Source organism: Prionailurus viverrinus, chromosome B3, assembly GCF_022837055.1.
Source record: "Prionailurus viverrinus isolate Anna chromosome B3, UM_Priviv_1.0, whole genome shotgun sequence".
NCBI lineage: Eukaryota > Metazoa > Chordata > Mammalia > Carnivora > Felidae > Prionailurus > Prionailurus viverrinus.
In genome coordinates, this window is record NC_062566.1 from 100,102,111 (window position 1) to 100,123,570 (window position 21,460).

The following is a 21,460-nucleotide window of genomic DNA, read 5'->3' on the forward strand; positions in this document are numbered from 1 at the left end:
GACAACAGAAGAAGAATTTACTACCTCAGCCACTTTTTATATGCAGAGGACATAATTAATCCAGACCACACAGGAATTCCTATTTGCAATGCCCATCCTGAGGTAAACATGGAGATAGAACTTTTCAGCAAGTCTGTCAAAAAGGGTTGAAACTATGAAGATATTCTGGTCAATTTCCAGGACACATGTTATTAAAATAACTGAAACATCTATTACTAAATCATATCCTGGAGTTTTATTTTGTTGTATGAGGGTGTTTACATCATAAGAGGAAGTCTCATAGGATCAACAATAAGACTTTAAAAGAAGGAGAGTTAACACTTTATGAAATTTCATGGATTGAAAGCATAATTTTGTATTGATTTAACCTCATCTCCAATGTGGAAAAATGAAAGCAGAAACCAGGATGCATAAAAACAAAATATCCTGACTACATCCTGACCTGTTTCCTACAGTTCTCTAGCTATGTCTAAAAAACGGGAAGAGAAGAAGACCCTCCCTAACATGTCCTACAATCTAGATCCTATGGTAGTAGCAACAGGAAACGGCAGCGATGACTGGGGTTTGTTTTTTGTTTTCCTCCTCACTCAAAAGCAGAGAGACCAACTTTTCACTTAGGGATGAAAGCTTACTCAAGAGTGGAGTCCACTGCAGGGCTGAAAAGATAAATACATTTCTTAATCATAACTATTAACATTTAATTGTAACTTTTAACACAATATGCTCTTAATTTTGATGAAGCAAGAAGAGAAAGTCACATGAATTAAGATCTATGCATGTGTAAGGCTGTCCTATGAACCCTGTGGCCACAGGACTAGTCTGCCATCACTGATCAGTTAAGTGAATGTTACCAGCTATACATAAGGAGTCACTCAGTTAAGTTAAATCCTAATTTGGTTTAACTACTTTACTAAATGGCATGACCCTAGAAAGCAAATATAAATATTTACTAACCACCCCCCCCAAATACATACATGTATTTCTCTACCTCCTCCCCTCTACCCCAGGAGGGGAAGGAGGGCAGAAATCAAATATATTTTAAAGTTAGGGGACTCATGTGGTCAAACATTTAAAGAAAAATAGATATAAGATGGTCCAAAACACAACTGGAAACGTCAAGCAGGATTAAGTCACAGGTTAGCGCCTTATGAATCATGTAACAGAGTAACAGTTTTCTGTTAACAGTATTTCATTAAGTATATTAAAGATCTCAACTTCATGAACAGTTTTCTACCTTTATGAGACGTGAAAAATAAAACAAGAAACTACAGAACTATTGAGTATCTTGCCCAGGAACATACAATAAAAGCTTTTAGCAAAGGAGTGTCTTCCTGCTCCTGAATCAATCAATAAACAGATGGCACAATTATGAAATTTGAGAAGTTAATATAATCTACCTCCCAACACTTATATCTGAGAACATACAATTAATATTTCCAAATTCTCTCTTGTAATTCTCTCTCTTCACTCACAAATTACTATTTATTAGCTATTATAACAATAATATATGTTATTCCTCTCAACAAAAGCATGATCTATCCAGGAGCTGAAAGAAATCCAAAATATAGTAACAGTAACATATGAAAAGTTCCCAATTGTTGCAAAAACTGTGGCCAAATTTCAAGCCAAAACTGCTGACTCTGAAGCAGAAAATCCAATCTTCACTTGCGGAGAAATTCTCTATTGTCAACTACAGTCGTCTCAATTATTATACTTTTGCTGTGAAAGACGAGCACACACAAAAAGGGCCTTTCCTTCCTTTGTCGTTACATCTGTTTTCACTTCTTTCGCAAAAGGAGAGCCTTTATAACGTTTCATTGTTTGGCGATCCAGTTAGAATTTCCTATTCTGTTCATCTCAAACACCACGGCTTCTTACATTGGATTTCACTAAATTAAATTTTAAGTTTTAGAGAGTGAAAACGCTCAAGGAAAGAAACACAATAGAATGCTCATTGTCTCAGGCACTAAGGATTCTCTGGCTAGCAGTTAGGTGGTTTTATAACACATTTCAATTCCTCGAGACCCGAACATTGATGTTCAGTTTCGCTCCCCCCGCCCCCCTTCAGTCTGAAGGGCTAAGTGGGCCTTTATTGTCCCAAAAAGCATTTCAGCCTCTTCGAACGTAAGGTAAGGGGAAACTGGCAGGCACCCGAGTGCCACTCGTAACGTTCACTAATGGAATAATTTTAATGACTCAACAGCGAGAAGCCCCCAGTCGGCCCAGTCTCAGGTGGCCCCCTTAGAATATTATCTGAGGATCCAAGCGACAAGACGGGAGACTCGCCCAACCCGGGGCTCCCGGCTGCTCTCTCCGCGCCCTGAGCCAGCCTTTCCCACTTCTCATCCCCAGTACATCTTCCAACGCCCAAACCTCCGACGCTCCCCTCCAGCCCCGCGGACAAAACCAACCCTCCTCCTTTCCCATTCCGGGCTCCCTTCCCGGCCCACCTCCCCACCCAGGTCCCCCAGCCACCCCTCCCCCATTGCACGCTCCGCCCGCGCGGCCCCCAGAGCCGCCACCCCACCCCTCGCCTTTCCCACCTTTCCTCCCAGGGCCGCGCCCGCGCCTCCGCCCGCCCGCCCACCTCGCGGCCAGCACTCCGGGCCTGCCACTCCCCGGGGAGCCGCCGGGACTCACCTCGAAGAGCTCGGCCGTCGTAGCCATCCCGGCCGGCTGAGAGGCTCGCCTCGCACTGGAAGCCGTCTCCTCTTCACATGCTGCGCCTCAGCGGCGCCGCGCACAGCCCCCTGCTCGGCTCGCCAGCTCTGGCTCCCGGCCGCCGCGGGCTCCCCCACTCCCCACAGAGCCCAGGCGGGGCGGGAGGGCGGCCATGAAGCGAAGGCGCAGACGCCTGTCAGCTGCCTCCCGGCGCCGCCCGCGCCGCTCCCATTGTCACCGCCTCATACGCCGGAAGTGGAGCTGCGCGCGCCCGGTTGGCTGTCGGGAGGGGCCGGCGAGGGAAGCCGGCAGCCGGCGAACCTCAGAGAGGCTCGTCGCCTGGGCGAGTGAGGAACTGTGGTCCTTGCGGGCCACCGTCCCGGAAGTGGACGGTAGAGGAAGAAAGCAGTGGGTTGGTGGGGAGGAATGTTTCTCGAGATTCTAGGTGAGGAGTCCCAGAACTTCTGTGGCGTGTGTTGACAGGACGGACTCAGAGGTTTTAGTCACTTGACCAGAAGGAGCCAGCGTCTCTGCAGAGCCCGACCTGTTTGTGGTGAGGCAGAAGGTGGCTCAGGTTGAGTGAGCCCCGGGTCTTCTGGTAGAAGTCCATCTGAGAAAGCCAGTCCTTTTTCCGTAGAGACCTTAGGGATCAGCTGATGCTTTAGTGGCTTAATGGCCCAGCGGGCAGTGTGGCTCATAAGCCGCGAGCCGGGAACTCCATTTTGTGGCACCGTCAGATTCTCCAGGTAAATGCAGGTCTGAATTCTCAGAGGTGTTGGATCGGAGGAATGGATGATGTATTGTAGTTTGGGGATGTGTCTTTGGTCCGCCACCTTGGGCAATTTACTTAACTTCCGTTTCATCTGTTAAATGAAGATCTTAATACTACTACTTAATAGTGTTGTGAGAATTAAATGAGTTGATGCTTGGCACACATTAAGCATTATGTGTTCTACAATATTGTTATTACTTTATCTTAAAATAATTCCACCTGTTTAGGATTGAGATGGAGATGACCAAAGGAAAGAAAGGAAACTTACTGAGCACTAAACAGGTTTCACATTTTTCTTTGGTTGATAAAGATCATTCAAGGACATTTTAACTCATTCTTCCGGAAAATCTTTGCTGATCATTAAAAGACTGTTATTTTAGAAATTTTTAGAAATTTTCAGATGGATTGTTGAAGAAAATTGAGAAAGTACAAAAAATTGAACCATATTCACTTTTTCTTAGATGGTGTGAGCTGATCTGGCCCCACTTTTAGCATTTGCCACATTTTATCAAAAGAGCTCTGTGAGATATAGGTGGCAATTCTGTGACCTATGACCTTTTATTCTCAGTGGCTATGGACGTTTCTTTCTTGCCAACATTGTTACTCTTCCCTGGGGAAAGCTCTGTAGGGAGGTAGCATAGCCCTGAATTGCAGATAAAGATGAGTGTGATTTTAAATGAAAGTGGTTGGCAACGTGGATATGAAAAATTCCCTCCTGGCAACCTAAACATTTGTTTTGTTCCTGAGGGCATCAGAGTTATAGTTTACCATTTCCCCCTAATATACCTGGCTTACTTTGTTGTTGCTGTATCTCAAGCAAGGAGGTTAATAGTATTCATTGGTACGGTTAATCAGCCTCACTGGTTTATCCAAGAACTTACATATTACCTTGAGTATCCTTATTTCTGCCACTCTCCTCCTCCTCACAGGTAACTCTCATATGTTTGTTGCTACCCTTTTATTTCTGTGTTTGTCTATGCATTTTTCAAATTACACAGTTAAGTGTGCTATAGACTTCATTTCCTTTTTCTACATTTGCCAGACTTCTCAGCACTATTTTAATTTTTTTTTTTAACGTTTTTATTTATTTTTGGGACAGAGAGAGACAGAGCATGAACGGGGGAGGGGCAGAGAGAGAGGGAGACACAGAATCGGAAGCAGGCTCCAGGCTCTGAGCCATCAGCCCAGAGCCTGACGCGGGGCTCGAACTCCCGGACCGCGAGATCGTGACCTGGCTGAAGTCGGACGCTTAACCGACTGCGCCACCCAGGCGCCCCTCAGCACTATTTTAAAGAAACGTCCATGTTACTTTATGTTCATGCAGAGCAGCTCTGCCCAATAGAATTTTCTGCAGTAATGGACATGGGAAGTGTTCTAAATCTGTGCTGTTTAATATTGTAGCCACTAGCCACATGTAGCTATTGTGCTTTTGAAATGTGGCTATTGTAACTGAGGAACTCAATCTCGTTTAATTTTAATTTAAGTTTGAATAGTCACACGTGGCTAGTGGCTCCTGTTTTGGACAGTGCAGATTTAGCCCATTGCTCTGTTGTACCCTGTGGTCTACATCCTCCATATTTTACCTGTATCCTTCCCTTAATGATGATATCCTGGGTTGCTTCCATCCAGAATAGTGATGCAGTAGATAGCCTCAAAAGGTCCATAGGACATATCTTTGCTGATTTTGACTAAATATTGCCAAATAATTAGCTCCTCGGAATACTTTAACAGTCAACACTCTTCTCATCAGCAGTGAGCAAAGGTTCCTATATCTCCATTCCATCCCAACATTTATTTCAGTTTTTGCCAATATTGGTGTAAAGGATATCTTTTCATTTGCATTTCACTGTGTAGCAATGATTGTTAGCCCTTTGGATTTCCTCTTCTGTGGATTGCTTGTACATATCCTTTGTCCATTTTATCTTTGAGAGTTGCTGTTTGTTTTCCTGTTAATTTGCACAAGTTCATTGTGTATTCTTGACATTAGGCCTATGTCATTTCTAGCTACGATAGATATTTTCTCTCATTTTGTCGTTTTCAACTTTATCCCCTGGTTAAATAGAAACCACTAATTTTATTACTCTCACAGTAGTACTTTGGGGATTTTGTAGAAGTTTTTCTCTACCCTTATTTCACAAGCTATATTCTTAAATTATCTTCTCTTAACTTTATCATTTTGCTTGTCATGTTTAGATCTTTAATCCATCTTCAGGTGTGGTGTTAATAGAGGAATCCCCTTATATTTTTCTCTATTGTGTGGGCCAGTTTTCCTGCATATGTTTAGTATATTTTTTCAGTATGTATATTTTTCACTGATTTCTGGGATTATTGATAGTTGATATGTCTCCCATATAAATATTGGTCTGTTTCAGTTCTATTACTTTATTTGCCTATTCTTGCACCAGTACCATACTGTATTTATATCTGTGGCTTTGTAGCTTATCTTAATATCTCACAGAGATGAGATTTTTTTTTAATGCTTATAAAAATAAGTTCCTTAAAGAAGTCATGGTTGTTTTCAGAAGATTTTTCTCATTGTACTTAGGAATTTCAGAAGAAAAATTCAGATATGTTTGGGTGGGCTTTTCAACATCTCTGTGGAGGCAGTAAGTTTTATTATTTTCAGTTTCCTGATTCCTTGGAACTAATGTAAGGGCTAAACATAAATGCTCCGGCATATTACCCATATATATGCCAAAGGATAATGGCTATCATTTAAGATTTTTAAAAGCAGATGACCTTTCCTGTATGTGGTTAATTTTTCCCAAAACAAAACTTGGTCTAAATTCTGATTTAGGAGTTTACTGTCCAGATACACAGTAATAGCATCAGCTTAAGTATGGCTTAGGTTGTTATTGTACTCTATGATTATAGGGCCAAGGTCTGAGTCCTATTTTAGAAAAGGTATAGAATAAATCTGAAATGATAGGTTGAGTTATCCAACAAAAATATTTATTGAGCACATATCAAGGCATTATATACACTCCCAGATTAACTTCTTATCTGTACATTCAATATTGAGATTCTTACACTTAAGAAGGACTTTAATTATCCTCTAGATAACCAGAGGATAAGACACTGGGCTAGAGTTTAGTTCAAAATTCTCAACCTTTCTCATCCAGAGACTCAGAGAAAGAAAGGGCATTCTTTCTAAGCCATTACTGGAGAGCTAATTCTTTTCCTTTCTCAATCAAAAAAGTGCATCAGAATATAAGTGAGTGAGGTTCATTAATATATAAATAAGTTTGAATACATTCTTATTTTTCTTCTTAAAAATTATTAGTAAACATCAATAACTTATTAGTGGTATTCATGCAAAAAAAATATTTTGGCTAAGTTTGTTCTTGATCCTTGGTGAGAATTGCTTATATATTCTTTAGCTGCCCCTTTATTTTACAAATAAGAAAATAGATTTACGAAAGTGGGTGATTTACACAGAAGTTAATAGCCAATAAATGACTTTATTCTGGACATTAGAGTGGAGGGAAAAAGAGTAGGAAAAGTACATTTTCTTTTAAACTGTAACATATTCTGCAAATAAACAAAAGCATCTTCTAGTCTTTTTCCCGCCAAAAGGATAAATTGGTAACTTACTATTAAGTCTAGGACATGCAAACCATAAAAGATTATTCAGTTTTTATTATTTTTATTATCTCATATCTTTCAGGGCCATAGAGATAAGCAGTTTTATTACTAAAATGTTCTTATATTTTAAGGAGTTGGCAAGAAGACTCAGGGTATTTTGCTATTCACGATTAGTTGAGTAGAATAGAACATTCCTTTTACATTTGTATCATCTCAACTAGTGAATCCAAAGTTGTGGAGGGTTAAATTGAACCTGCTAAGATGGAATCAGAAAAAAAGTCCTTATAGATGCCTAAAATGCATCCAAGTATGCGTACCTGGCTGACCAAGTAGGAATCTGAGTGGCCAAGAGACTAGAATTTTGAATTAGAACTGTGTCCTATGCCTATTTAAAAAATTAAATTGAACTATGTTCAGTAATAAATGACTTTATAATTTGACATAATATGCGAACAGTTACATAACTGTTACACAAAAGTTGTTACAGTAGAAATTTAACATGGAATATATTTTTTTGGTTATGGTTTTTGTGGATATGTGTATGTATTTGTTATCGTGTGTTTTGTTATTACAGTTAGCCTTGTGTTTTAGGGTTTTTTTTCTATTTTTATTTTCCTTGGAAGAACCATTCATAATATTTTTGTTTCCACAATAAAGACGGTATCCAACTGTTGAAAAACGAGCCAAAGTCTTCAATGGAGCAAGTTATGTGCCTATTCCTGAAGATGGTCCCTTTCTTAAAGCACTACTCTTTGAACTTAGATTATTGGATGATGATGAGGACTTCATAGAGAGTCGTGATAGCTGTTCACACATCAATAAAACATCCGTCTATGGGCTCCTCATAGGAGGTGGAGAACTCTGGCCAGTTGTTGCTTTTCTGAAGAATAACATGATATATGCTTGTGTTCCACTAGTTGAACAAACTTTATCCCCTCATCCACCGTTAATTAGCATTAGTGGAATTTCACAAGGCTTTGAACTTCTTTTTGGAGTACAGGATTTTCTTTCCTTGAGTCAAAAAAATGACACTGAGCTAAATACAAAATTGAACCAATTACCTGATTTGCTTCTACAAGCTTGTCCATTTGGAACTTTGTTGGATGCCAATTTACAGAATTCATTGGATAGTATTAATTTTGCTTCTGTGACTCATTCACAAAAACAGCCAGCCTGGAAAGTTGGAACATACAAAGGAAAACCACAAGTTTCTATTTCTATCACCGAAAAGGTAAAATCCATGCAATACGATAAACAGGATATAGCAGATACATGGCAGGTCGTTGGAACTGTCACTTGCAAGGTAAGATTTTCTCTCATACTTGTTTTATCTTACCATTTAACACGTACGGAGAAAAGTAAAATTTTCTGACTTTATTTTACATTGTTATATGACATTCTTGATTTTTCTCATAAACAGCAGTCATTAAATGTTAGATTTGTGTGAAATTTTGTAACATTACCTTTTTGCATTCCTTATGAATTGTATTAGTTATATATTGCTGCATATTGATTTGCCTCGTTATCCCCCAAATAAACATTTATTATCCTCATAGTGTTCTATGGGTTAAGACTTCAGGAACAGCTTAGATGGGAACGTCTAGCATGAAGTCCATCATGAGATCAGTCAAGATTGCAGCTAGAGCTATAGTCACCTGAAGGTTTGATTGGGGCTGGAAAATCTACTTGCAAGGTGGCTAACTCACATGGCTAGCAAATTGTTGGTGGGAGGGTTCTGTTCCTTTCCACGTGGACTTCTCAGTAGGCTATTTAAAAATCTCCTCACAACTTGGTAACTAGCTTCCTATAGATCAAATGAGAGATCAGATGAGGGAGACAGAGAAAGAGAAAGAAGGTGCAGGTAGAAGCTATCCTTTTTATTACCTAAGCTGAGGTCAGATGACATTACTTCTACCACTTTGTTCATTAGGAAAAGGTCACTAAGTCCAGTCCACATTCAAGGCAACTAGAATTAAGCCCCATCTTTTGAAGAGTAATGTCAAAGAATTTGTGAAAATATTTTAAAACCATCATACCTATTTTCCATTTTCTCTAAAAAGGATGAAATTGACAAATCTCTGACTTAATATCTAAAACCATTTTGAAGGGCTCTTGTATTATTTAAACAAGTTGGTAGGTTAATGTAGGGTTCTCTGGCTTAAGGTTAGAAAATAGGAAATGACAATAGAAATAATACTATTATCACTTTGGGATCCCTGGGTGGCTCAGTCCAGTTAAGTGTCTCAACTGTTGATTCTGGCTCAGGTCATGATCTCACAGTTATGATATCAAGCCCCATATTGGGTACCACTGGGCATGGAGTCTGGTTAAGGTTCTCTCTCTCCCTCTCCCTCTGCCCCTCCACTGCTTGTGCTTGCTTGTGCGCTGTCTCAAAAAAAAAAAAAAAAAAAAAAAAAAAAAAAAAAATCAGGTAAGTTCTAGGTCCCTTCTGTGTTTTATAATTCCTGGTTAAAAGTTCAAATTTATATATGCCAGGTTTGTTTAAAAGATAGTATTCAGGTGTCATCTAGAATTTCCTCATTTAATAGTAAAAGACTGATGATCTGATATTTTAAATGACTAGGTGGCAGATAATCCATTGGTGGTTTTCGTAGTGGTTGCAATTTTCCCAATCCCTTTAAGAATATTAGACTGTTAGGGGGTGCCTGGGTGGCTCAGTCAGTTAAGCATCAGACTTCAACTCAGGTCATGATCTCACTACCTGTGAGTTCAAGCCCTGCAACGGACTCTGTGCTGACAGCTCAGAGCCTGGAGTCTGCTTCAGATTCTGTCTCCATCTCTCTCTGCCCCTCCCCTGCTTGTGCCGTCTCTCTCTCTCAAAAATAAACATTTAAAAAAAAAAAAAGAATATTAGATTGTTAGGATATTAGACTAATTTAATAAGCACAAACTGAATATTTAAACATTGTAATAGTATTTGCTATTAATATTTGCTTATTTTATTATCTCCATAAATATCAAAAAAACTTTTTTTTTTTTTTTTTGGTTCCTGCTAGTTCACATATAGAGAGTGAAGTAGCAGATGGTTTAAAAGTCAAAACACTAAAATATTTAAGTTTTGTGGTAAGATTATTAGGCATTTTTTTTTTCCAAATGTGATAGACATTCTTGTAACTGTTATCAAAAGACCTTTATGAGGTACTAATTATATGTGGTACTGTTCATAATGCCTGCCTGCTCTCTAAGTGCTTACATTGTATAGCAGATGTATTCTTGAATTCAGACATATGTCAAGCAGTAGATAAAAGCATAAAAAAGTGAAGCATGTCATATTAGAATGGAAAACAAAGGTAGGGTCCACAACTAGAAAAAGATACCTAATCAGTAAGCATTTTTTGAGTGTCTCTTATACATAGCAATGTGCTAGGCACTAGAAATACAAAGAAAGATATAACAATTTTTGCTTTCAAAGAACTTAAAGCTTCAAGAGGGAAACAAACAGGACACAAATACCTATGGGGGTGGGCAGTTATTGCATGATGCAGACTATGTATATGATAGTAGAACCAGCTGCTTGCATTTGAAACAGAGCATTATACCTGCTGGGTTCTGCTGACTCTTTTTTTTTTTTTTTTTAATTTTTTTTTTTTTCAACGCTTATTTATTTTTGGGACAGAGAGAGACAGAGCATGAACAGGGGAGGGGCAGAGAGAGAGGGAGACACAGCATCGGAAACAGGCTCCAGGCTCCGAGCCATCAGCCCAGAGCCCGACGCGGGGCTCGAACTCACGGACGGCGAGATCGTGACCTGGCTGAAGTCGGACGCTTAACCGACTGCGCCACCCAGGCGCCCCTCTGCTGACTCTTAAAATACTTGTTCATATCTAGCCAAACAAAACATATCAATAAGCCTTTATGGCCCAATTGGCTAGTTTTAATTGGGGGCTTTAATAGAGGGAAATGTCAAGTTAGAGTTGAGATAGAAAGGAAGAACCTGATTACCATGAACATATAGGTAAGGTGTATCATTCTGGTTGGGTCAGAAAAAGAGCCATTAGGGGTACCTAGGTGGCTCATTCAATTAAGCGTCCCAACTCTTGATTTCAACGTAGGTCGTGATCTCACAGTCCTGAGATCAAGCCCTACATCATGCTCCACGTTGAGCGTGGAGCTTGCTTAAGATTCTCTCCCTCTCCTTCTGTACCTCCCCTGCTTGCACTCCCTCACATGTACTCACACGCTCTCTCTCTCAAAAAAAAAAAAAAAAAAAAAAAATTACAAGTTTTAGGGGAGTAAAGGTATTTAATATAGGATTTAGGGCTTACTGAAAATAATAGTTAATTTAAAACATCATGAAAGTGTGAAAAATGATTTTGAATTCTGTGAAGCTCATACCAGATGGAAGAGGAGTTGAGAGAATAAAAGTTTCTGATATTCTGGCTGCAGCCTTCCAGAAATAGTCACTGATGACTGTGGTCTGGAGAAGTTAGAATTTGCAGGAGATGCCACCATGTTAACGGCCTTGAAGAAATTCATGGAAAGGACTGCAAAGTGCTACATCTGGCCAGCACAGCCTTAAAGCAGGAGCTCAGGGAGAGGTCTGTGAAGCTGTCATATCTGGCTTCCATAACCTTCCCAAAACACTGGCTTCCCAGCTTCAGGGTAGAAAATGATTAAAGAGGTAGATTGGGAGCCAAACAATGAAAGACTTAAAAGTAATGCAAAAAAAAAGTAATGCATAGGGGGAACTATTGAAACACCTTGAGCATGGATACAATATATTTAAAGTTCTGTTTTGTTAAGATAGCTCTAGAGGGTGGATTGATTAGAGGAAAGCAAATCTAGGGACTTAAAATAGCTTTTTAAGGGTTTACAGGCCTTTAGGAAGTCTCTCCTAGTCTCTGGCTTGGAATCTGAGTATGATAGAACGACTAACCAAAACACAGAAAGCAAGAGCAATACCTTGAAAAGTGAGTTAAGCTGTGAGAAATGACTTAGATAAACTCAGAAAAGCCTCACCCAGAAGACGTATGCTTCTAAGATCTTGATAATATCTGTTTCTGTTTTCATTGCAGTGTGACTTAGAAGGAATCATGCCAAATGTTACCATCAGCTTGAGTCTCCCCACCAATGGGTCTCCACTTCAGGATATTCTAGTTCATCCTTGTGTGACTTCTCTTGACTCTGCCATTCTGACTTCTAGTAGCATTGATGCAATGGATGATTCTGCATTTAGCGGACCTTACAAATTTCCACTCACACCTCCCTTAGAGTCATTTAACTTATGCTACTATACCTCCCAGGTAAGCAATCTTGGCAAAGTTGAGACTTTGCCAATCTTCATGTTTATGAATCATTGTAAACAAATCATTCATACTTTTGGCCCACGTGAGAACTTTTGGTTATTTATTTACCAGATAATAATTGATGAATGAAGATGAAGATTCAGTTCTTTGAATAGGATGCCTCTTTTCTCTGGTGTCTGTTACAGCACTGAATTGTTTTCAAAGTCATGGGAGTTTTTTTTTTTTTTAATGCTTCCTAATAAGGATTCCATGAACATAAGGTAGATCCTACTGTGATGTGGTCATGGTTTGAATCATGAACATAAAATACCTGTAATCTCAGGCAACTGTTGTTACAAATACATAATACTATTTTTTTTTTAATTTTTTTTTTTTCAACGTTTATTTATTTTTGGGACAGAGAGAGACAGAGCATGAACGGGGGAGGGGCAGAGAGAGAGGGAGACACAGAACTGGAAACAGGCTCCAGGCTCTGAGCCATCAGCCCAGAGCCTGACGCGGGGCTCGAACTCACGGACCGCGAGATCGTGACCTGGCTGAAGTCGGACGCTTAACCGACTGCGCCACCCAGGCGCCCCTACATAATACTATTTTTAAAGGTTGCTTATTGAATAACTGCTGTGTCAGACACTGTCCTAGGCATGTTACATGTGTTTTCTCCAGTACTTTTAAAACCTTTAACGTAGGTATTACTAGCCCCATTTTACAGATGAAGAGAGTCTCAGAGAAGTTAAATGACATGCCCAGGGTCATATAACTGGTAAATAACAGAGCTTAGATTTGAACCCACACTTTCCACACTCTAAAACCTAACCTTCTTTTTACTGTACCATTTGTCTCTTGTCCTAATTGTGAATCAGTAGATTAAAAAAACCTACTCTGGGAATGCAAGCTGGTGTAGCCACTCTGGAAAACAGTATGGAGGTTCCTCAAAAAACTAAAAATAGAACTACCCTACAACTACCCTACCTACAACAAGCAATTGCACTACTAGGCATTTATCCACAGGAAACAGGTGTGCTGTTTCGAAGGGACACATACACCCCAATGTTTATAGCAGCACTATCAACAATAGCCAAAGTATGGAAAGAGCCCAAATGTCCATCAATGGATGAATGGATAAAGAAGATGTGGTATATATAGACAATGGAGTATTACTTGGCAATCAAAAAGAATGAAATCTTGCCATTTGCAACTACGTGGATGGAACTGGAAGGTATTATGCTAAGTGAAATTAGTCAGAGAAAGACAAAAATCATATGACTTCACTCCTATGAGGACTTTAAGAGACAAAACAGATGAACATAAGGGAAGGGAAACAAAAATAATATAAAAACAGGGAGGGGGACAAAACAGAAGAGACTCATAAATATGGGGAACAAACTGAGGGCTACTGGAGGAGGTGTGGGAGGGGGGATGGGCTAAACGGGTAAGGGGCACTAAGGAATCTACTCCTGAAATCATTGTTGCACTATATGCTAACTAATTTGGATATAAATTTAAAAAAATAAAAAATAAAATAAATTTAAAAAAAGAAGGTAGAGGCAACCAAAAAAAAAAAAAAACCCTACTCAAGCTAGCTTACATAAAAGGAATTTATTTTGATAATGCAAGAAGCAATCTTGTCATTCAAGGATAAAAAGCATACCTAGCCTGTACTAGGAATAGAACCAGAAAATGAAAATTAAAGTCACTCTGTACCAAGGTCTACACTGTCTGTCTCATCTCTGCTTCTCAGTTTCCTCTTCCAACTTGATTTCTCTGCTTCCACATGACCTATAGCTCTAAGTTATACTACATAAATAGAGTCTACTTATTACTTTAAATATACTAGAAGAATGATTGGCTCACTCCAGCCTACAGATAGTTTCTCCTCCAATTGGTTATTGGTAATCAACTGAGTAAGCTACTGCTGAGCCAAACGGTGGGAAAGTCCTGCTGTCATAGGACAGCAGGAGCTGTGAGGAGGCATCAGTGAGCAATATGTCTAGTGCATGTCTTATGTTGCAGGTCATAGAGAACCTGGAGGAGGGGAAGCTGGATGAGTAAGAGGAAAAACGATGTATTGCATACCTTGTAAGGCACCTTTCTCATCACTGGAAATAGGAAAAATTCCTACTTTTAGAACAAATATAGCTCCATCATCTATTATCAAAACAGTTTGGAGTAATCTGTATATAATAACTACTGCAAGGCCTTTTTCTCAATCATTGGTATTTTAGATCCATTAACCTAGGAATTATACAAAAATTTGTTTATGTTTGTTTCCAGGTCCCTGTTCCACCGATTTTGGGTTTTTATCAAATGAAAGAGGAAGAAATACAAGTAAAAATAACAGTTAATTTAAAACTTCATGAAAGTGTGAAAAATAATTTTGAGTTCTGTGAAGCTCATATACCTTTTTATAACAGGTAGGAATAAAACGTGATGCCATGATTTCTGCCTTTCTTAGTACATTCCCACTGCCCTACAATAAATTATTTGTCTTTGTTTTTTACCTTATTTTTAAGATCTAAAAATTTTATTTTATTCAAATGAATCCTGATTCTGAATCAAAACTTAGTCATATAAATAATCTCTTTAAGAGACTTGTTTAAGACATTAAGAGATTAACCTAGTTTAATCTCTAAACTTGCTAGTAAATATAAATTTAAAAGCAGTGTAGCTTCTTTAGGGATTATTTCACTCCTGGCTTTATTTCTAGCAATTTCTCTGTGCTGTACGTACAAGTCAACCCAACTATCAGCTACCTGGTGAATTAAGCAATCATATCATAAGATTACATTGTCATCAGTTCTGTTTTTATTTGTTCTACAGTATAGTTCTTTTCACAGGATGCCAAAATCATAGTTTTAATGCTATGTCAATCTATATAACTGTATTAATACATGCTATATGATTTTATAGTTGTTTTTAGAATTAATAATGAAATGCATATCATCACCAAAAATGTTTATTGTGTTTCTGGTGTTTTTTGAGGTATAATATTCGTTATTCTACTTTATTCTGCAAACTTGAATACAGATCTGCTTTGTATGTTATACTTATAATAAATAACACTAGCAAGATTTGACTTAAATCTCTTAAAACTTTTCTATTTATGATCACTTGTTCTTTCAGTTGTGTCCTTTTCTTTTTTAAAGGGGTCCAATCACACATGTGGAATACAAAGTGAGTTTTGGCCAGCTTGAAGTATTTCGAGAGAAAAGCTCATTGGTCTGGATTATTGGTAAGCTTCTATTTATTAACTTTTTTTCATTCATTTGTTGTAGAATAAAATAGTTAAAATTGTTAAATAGTTAAAATAATTGATTGGTAGGGACATCTGGGTGGCTCAGTGATTAGTTAAGTATCTGACTTCAGCCCAGGTCATGATCTCATAGTTTGTGAGTTCGAGCCCCACATCGAGCTCTGTGCTGACAGTTGAGAGCCTGGATGGAGCCTGCTTCAAATTCTGTGTCTCCCTCACTCTTAGCCCCTCCCCTGCTCACACTCTGTCTCTCTCTCCTTCAAAAATAAATAAACATTAAACCAATTTTCTAAATAAAAATAAATAAATAATAAAATAAAATAGTCAGTTGGTGCATTTGTGTTCTTAGGACAGAAGTTCCCCAAATCAATGGAAATTAATCTTTCTGGAACTGTAACTTTTGGAGCCAAGAGTCATGAGAAGCAGTCATTTGATGAGATTTGCATTGGAGGTACAGCATATTTAAAGGTAAATACATTTATATGGCTCACCACATTAGAAAACTTTCATTTCTTTTTAAAGTTTAAATACATCTAATTGATTTTTAACGTTTTCTAGCCATTTTTTGTTGGAGAAACTTCTTGTCTGTGCTAAGTCCTTTTTAAGATTTTTTTGTGCAATTTCTATTTAATATTAGTCACTTTCTGTTTCACTTAATATGTAACAAATTTTAAGGTGAACCACTTAACTATAACTTTAACACATCAAATAAACCAAGTTCTATCTACCCAGCTCTTAATTATCACATTCAACATTTGTATACAAAAAATATAAGATGTAGCCCTTGACCTCTGGGATTTTCCACCAATACATGTCAATAATTGATCAATGCTAACTGCTTTTGGTATTTGAAGGAAACAGTGAGCACTTCTGACCAAAGTGGTCAAGGAAAGTTTTGCAGTAGAGATGGAGTTTAAGCAAAACTCTGAGGCCCAGATAAACATGAAAATGAAGCTTTGAAGATTGATGAACATTTATATAGGTAAATAAATGACTTAATCAAAGGAATGAATGGTAACAAAGCATGCTTAGGGGCCGTGCTAGAAACAGTAGTAACACATACGGTTGGATAAGTGATTTAGGTCTAGATTATAGCTTTGGAGGGTTTGCATTCTAACTTTTATTCTTTTGTTAGAAAATGTTATACTTTTTTTGAATATGGGAGTGGTTGGTCTTTCAGAAAACAATACTTTAAGAAGATCAATCTGGAATGGATGTGAAAGGGAGGTAGAAAAAAAAATAATGAAACTTGAGAGAGAGGAACTATTTTTTAGCTATATTAGTATTCCTGATGAAAGGTAGTAAGTTAATGATGCTGAAGGTCACAGAAAGAGAGACTGCTGGACAAGCTGTGATAAAGGTAAAGTATTCGTCACTAATTAAATATAGAAACAAGAAATGGTTTTAAGCCCAAGATTAAAAAAAGAAAAATGTGGCTTAAATCACACTTGAAACTCCAAGAGGGCAGAGACCATGTGAGTGTCATACATTCATTGTTTTATCACCAACATCTAGTTCATTCTCTACCACATAAATATTTGATGAAGGATGAATATATTTAGAAGAAAGTACTAATATGGAGAAAGTTGGGAGAGAGTGGGTTTCATATCATGTATGTTGCTGGTAATAGCAACATATCTCAGTGTAAGTGTCCAGTAGGCAGCTGAAAACCTGAAGCTTGAGTCTTAAGAGAGAGCTCAACAGTTTATAATGGCTTAGGTGTTATCTGTGCGGAAAAAATAGTTGAGGCAGTGGAAATTAATAAGATCAGAAAAGGAGAAAATAAGAGAATGATTTAGAAGAACTAGTGAGAAGAATTGAAGGGGTGATCAGAAAAGTAAGGAAAATCTAAATAGAATGGTAAAGAAATCAAAGAATAGAGATTGAAATCTATATATAAAGATAATTAGAGGAAATGGTAATGAAGTCTGAAGTACACTAGTGATATTTGTTTCTTCCATCTTGACTTCAGCTATGCCCACAAGCTTTATTTCAGAGATTATTATAAAAATTCCTATTTCCAGATAGTTTTCAGAAAAAGTGTAGGATGTCACTACATTGTAGGTCTTGCAAACGTAGGGATTCTGACTTTTGTAATTTATTTTCATCCCCTACTCAGTTATAATCTTTCATCCCCTCCTCAGTTATATGTATAAACATAATACATATTCGTGTTTACTGAACAGATTTATTTTTATAATATATAGTTATGTGGAAATCAATCTTGGCATAACTTCCAGCATCGAGAATTATACCAAACAAGTAAAAGCCCTTTACTGTTAGAGTTTGAGATGCAATAGGAAAAAAATTGCTTCGAAGACTTGAAAATTTACATTCTATGTATGTGGATCAGTTAGTTTGGCAATCAAAAGGAGAAACTTAGGAAGTGGGAGAAAATTGCAGGGATGGGAGCTAGAAGAAAAAAAACAACATAGAAAAGATATCAGGATATTACAAAATTGGGAGCTTTGAGCAGCAAATATGAGAACCACAGCAAAAGGAGACTGGTGCTCCCTCCATAAGACATAGATACCTTTCATAGTTCATCTGAATATCATTGTGGCTCAGGCACCCCACCACTATGCCTTCAGAGAAGGTGCTAACAGCCCTTTCTACAATATAATAATTGGCATTTATACCGATGATGCCACATTATCAATTAACTCCAGAAATATGGATTACATTCTAGAAAGGTTTTATAGGTGAGAGAAAGGATGATTTCTAAGCTTAATTCTATAAAAATTAAATTTCAGTTTTCTGGAAAATTAAGCAGAACATCTCATTCCCTCCAAACACCAGATAAACTGTTTCAGTTTTAGTAATTGCATTGTTGGGTTTTGCTAGAAAAGTGTATACATACATTTCTGCCTGTAAAAGGATTATGATCTGAAATATATCACAGCAAGATAGCCTTAGAGCTAGAGAGGACATACAGGGCACCAGACACCCTAGGGGAAGAAGCACCAGCTTTTGTTGTCATTTGGGTCTGAGTTCAAATGCCAGCTCTGCTCCTTACATTCTGGGATGCTAATCTTTCTCATCTCTGAACCTCATTGCCTCATTTATAAAATAAGGATGTTTTGCAGTATAGATTAGTGTCCATATTAGTGAAGCATCTGGTGTGTATTAAGCACTTCCTAATGACAACTTCACAAAGAAATGGTCTTAATGCAAAGGGGGAAAAAGTGTATATGTTTATGCATGCATGTGCGTACACACATTTTTATTTTGAGAACTGTGTGAAGTAAATTCCTAAAATTGTGTCAAGGGAAAAAATGTAGCCATCACTTTTACCAAATAATCATCTCAATTTGGTATATTTCTCTTCTTTTTCTAGCTTCATTTTAGGATCTTAGATTATACACTCACTGGTTGTTATGCGGATCAGCATTCAGTTCAAGTTTTTGCATCAGGAAAACCAAAAATAAGTACACGTAAGTTGTAGAGATTCAGATTAACTTGAGGGAATAAAATGGTGCTATGCAATTACTACCTAAGATAAAATCTAACAGAAATAGATTAGAGAATAATGCCAATTTGTAAAAATTTTGACCTGAATCCTATCCTGTGTAATAGTGTGTGTAATTTTTGTTTTGTTTTTTTAATTTTTTTTAATGTTTATTTATTTTTGAGAGAGAGAGAGAGAGAGAGAGACAGAACATGAACAGGGGAGGGGCAGATAAAGAGGGAGACACAGAGTCCAAAGCAGGCTCCAGGCTCTGAGCTGTCAGCACAGAGCCCCATGCGGGGCTGGAACTCACAAACCAGGAGATCATGACCTGAGCCGAAGTCGGACATTTAACTGACTGAGCCACCCAGGCGCCCCAGCAGTGTGTGTACTTTACATTTCACTCTGCCTTCTCTTGTTTATACAATGGTCTGGATGAGCAAGGACTGGCATAGAGGCAAGCTCTAGTATAAAGTTGGATTTGTTTTGCTATGGTTATTCTCTTTGATTCAGAAGTTGTTCCCAGGGGCTTTGGTGTTGGACAGACAAAGGTTTGAGTCTGGTTCAGACAATTTATTACCAGTGTAACTTTGGGCAAGTTAGTAAACTTCTCAAAGCTTTAGTTTCCTCATCCATAAAATGGAAATAATAGTACTGTTTACCTCAGGATTGTTATGAGATTTTGATAAAATTATATTGACTGAGTACTTAGCATGATGCTTATAGCCTGTAGTATGGATTCAATAAGTGTTAGATATGATTATTACTTAAATTTTTAAATATTTTTAGCAAATGCTGTAGTCAATGAGCAGTATTTAGCATCCTCTGCATTTTACAAATGGGAGTGCAATAGAAAGTTTCCAGCCTTCAGTGAGTTTGTTGGTTGTAAATAAATATATATACTGTATTTGAAAATACAGGGAGACAGAAAGATGATTCATTTATAAATGAATCAGAATTATTTGATTCAGATCAAATATTTATAATAGCATAGAACAGAAAAGTAGCTAGAATGAGGTTAAGTTAGTTAAATGTAAGCAGACCTCTTTACCTCATGTATTAAGAAGAATAAAGGTATTAAAATCAGATATATAGTTCTTAAACTAAGGATTGTAGTCCCCAAAATAGGTAGGATAAGACAGGACTTTATACTTGAATGTTTCAAAAGAATTACAGAACTTAGAACTATAGAAGTCTAAGCAATTGTGAATGGCAATAATAAATTCTATGTAATGTAACCTTAATAAGTCATATTCTTTATGTCCCTAGGATTTCTCTGTTCTCATTCATCATTCTTTTGGTTGTATTTTAAAGAAATGCATAAACATGAAAAAGTCTTCATGATGCATTTTTTTAATGAGGGCAAAATATGAGATATATCAGGTTAGACAAACCAGTGGTTTTGTCTAAATACAAATATTTTGGATTCTATCTATGGGATACTGAATGCAAACATAAAATTTTAGACTGTCTGTGGGACAATTTTTTTAGGTTGTCTATGTTGTCTCTTTAGATTAGTAATGTCTAAAATACTTTAAGTATCTTATTAATGTTAACATTATTGTAGTAATTCTCAGGGAACATAATATAGGATGGGACATTTCAGTAATATACCTGCTTCTTAATGTAATTAATTTATATTTTAATATAAATTAATGTTACTATGTTGAATAAAAGATCATTTTAAATGCATAATTATGACCAGTCTTTTATTTCCTTCCTCTGTTAGTTTCAGAACATGTCTACCACTTTGTGCATCTTCACAGTAAAATCTATTTTTGTAATATATAACTTAGTTCTGAAACTATTAACGATAATAATAATGTTTATTTAAATAATAATAGCTAACAGTTATTGCTCACCTTGTGCCAGGCACAGTTCTAAGTATTCTATGTGTGTTAACTCATTAATCCTCACGGCATCCTATGTAAGAATTATCTCCATTTTACAGATGAGGATGCTAATGGAACGTGGGGGTTAGGGTCACATAGGTAGTAGATGGCAGGACTGGGACCCAAACCAAGCAGGCTGGCTTTGGAGCCGGCCCGCTTAACCAATATGCTGTGTTGCCTTTCGATGTTACTAGGTTCTCAGACTGAAAAAGATAAATCAATAACAAGGTAATACATCCTACCTTTATTTTCTTCATTATGAAGAAGGAAGGTAGAAAAGGCAGAATTAGATATTTAGTGATATGTGTCATAACTAGAATTTACATGGATCTAGCTCCAAGTGAGCATTATTATCTCAAACTTACATATCAGAAAACTTGAGTTCAGAGAGGTTGTCATTTGTTCAAAGCTATAAAGGTATTAAAACAAAAAGCTTAAATTTGATCAGAACTTTAAGAAACCATCGAAGCAACTTTTTAAGACTATTACTAGAAAGTTGGATATTTATTTCTATCTCTGAAACTTTGAATGGGAAAAGAATAGTAAGATCAGAGTTAGGACCATGGTAAAGAGGTTACTGAAGGG

At 37.4% G+C, this 21,460-nt stretch overlaps 2 protein-coding genes across 6 annotated transcripts in view; one reads left to right on the top strand and one right to left on the bottom strand.

Moving 5' to 3' along the window:
* Window positions 1–2,884, bottom strand: part of EXOC5 (exocyst complex component 5) — a 56,542-nt gene extending 53,658 nt beyond the window's left edge. Inside the window, exon 1 of the mRNA XM_047861995.1 lies at window positions 2,641–2,884. Within this exon, the coding sequence (XP_047717951.1) occupies window positions 2,641–2,667 (27 nt within the window). The 5' untranslated portion in view covers window positions 2,668–2,884. The remainder of the gene's footprint in view (window positions 1–2,640) is intronic.
* A 164-nt stretch (window positions 2,885–3,048) lies between these two features.
* The window catches only part of AP5M1 (adaptor related protein complex 5 subunit mu 1), a 31,377-nt gene continuing 12,965 nt past the window's right edge, over window positions 3,049–21,460 (top strand). Inside the window, exons 1-8 of one of the 5 annotated variants that reach the window (XM_047861998.1) lie at window positions 3,049–3,407; window positions 7,676–8,321; window positions 12,055–12,282; window positions 14,557–14,696; window positions 15,429–15,514; window positions 15,885–16,003; window positions 16,390–16,517; window positions 18,873–18,969. In XM_047861998.1, the coding sequence (XP_047717954.1) occupies window positions 3,334–3,407; window positions 7,676–8,321; window positions 12,055–12,282; window positions 14,557–14,696; window positions 15,429–15,514; window positions 15,885–16,003; window positions 16,390–16,452 (1,356 nt within the window). In that variant the 5' untranslated portion in view covers window positions 3,049–3,333 and the 3' untranslated portion in view covers window positions 16,453–16,517; window positions 18,873–18,969. Of the gene's footprint in view, window positions 3,408–7,675; window positions 8,322–12,054; window positions 12,283–14,556; window positions 14,697–15,428; window positions 15,515–15,884; window positions 16,004–16,389; window positions 16,518–18,872; window positions 18,970–21,460 lie in introns of those variants that run through there. The other 4 variants (XM_047861999.1, XM_047861996.1, XM_047862000.1 and 1 more) reach the window with 4 other exon arrangements.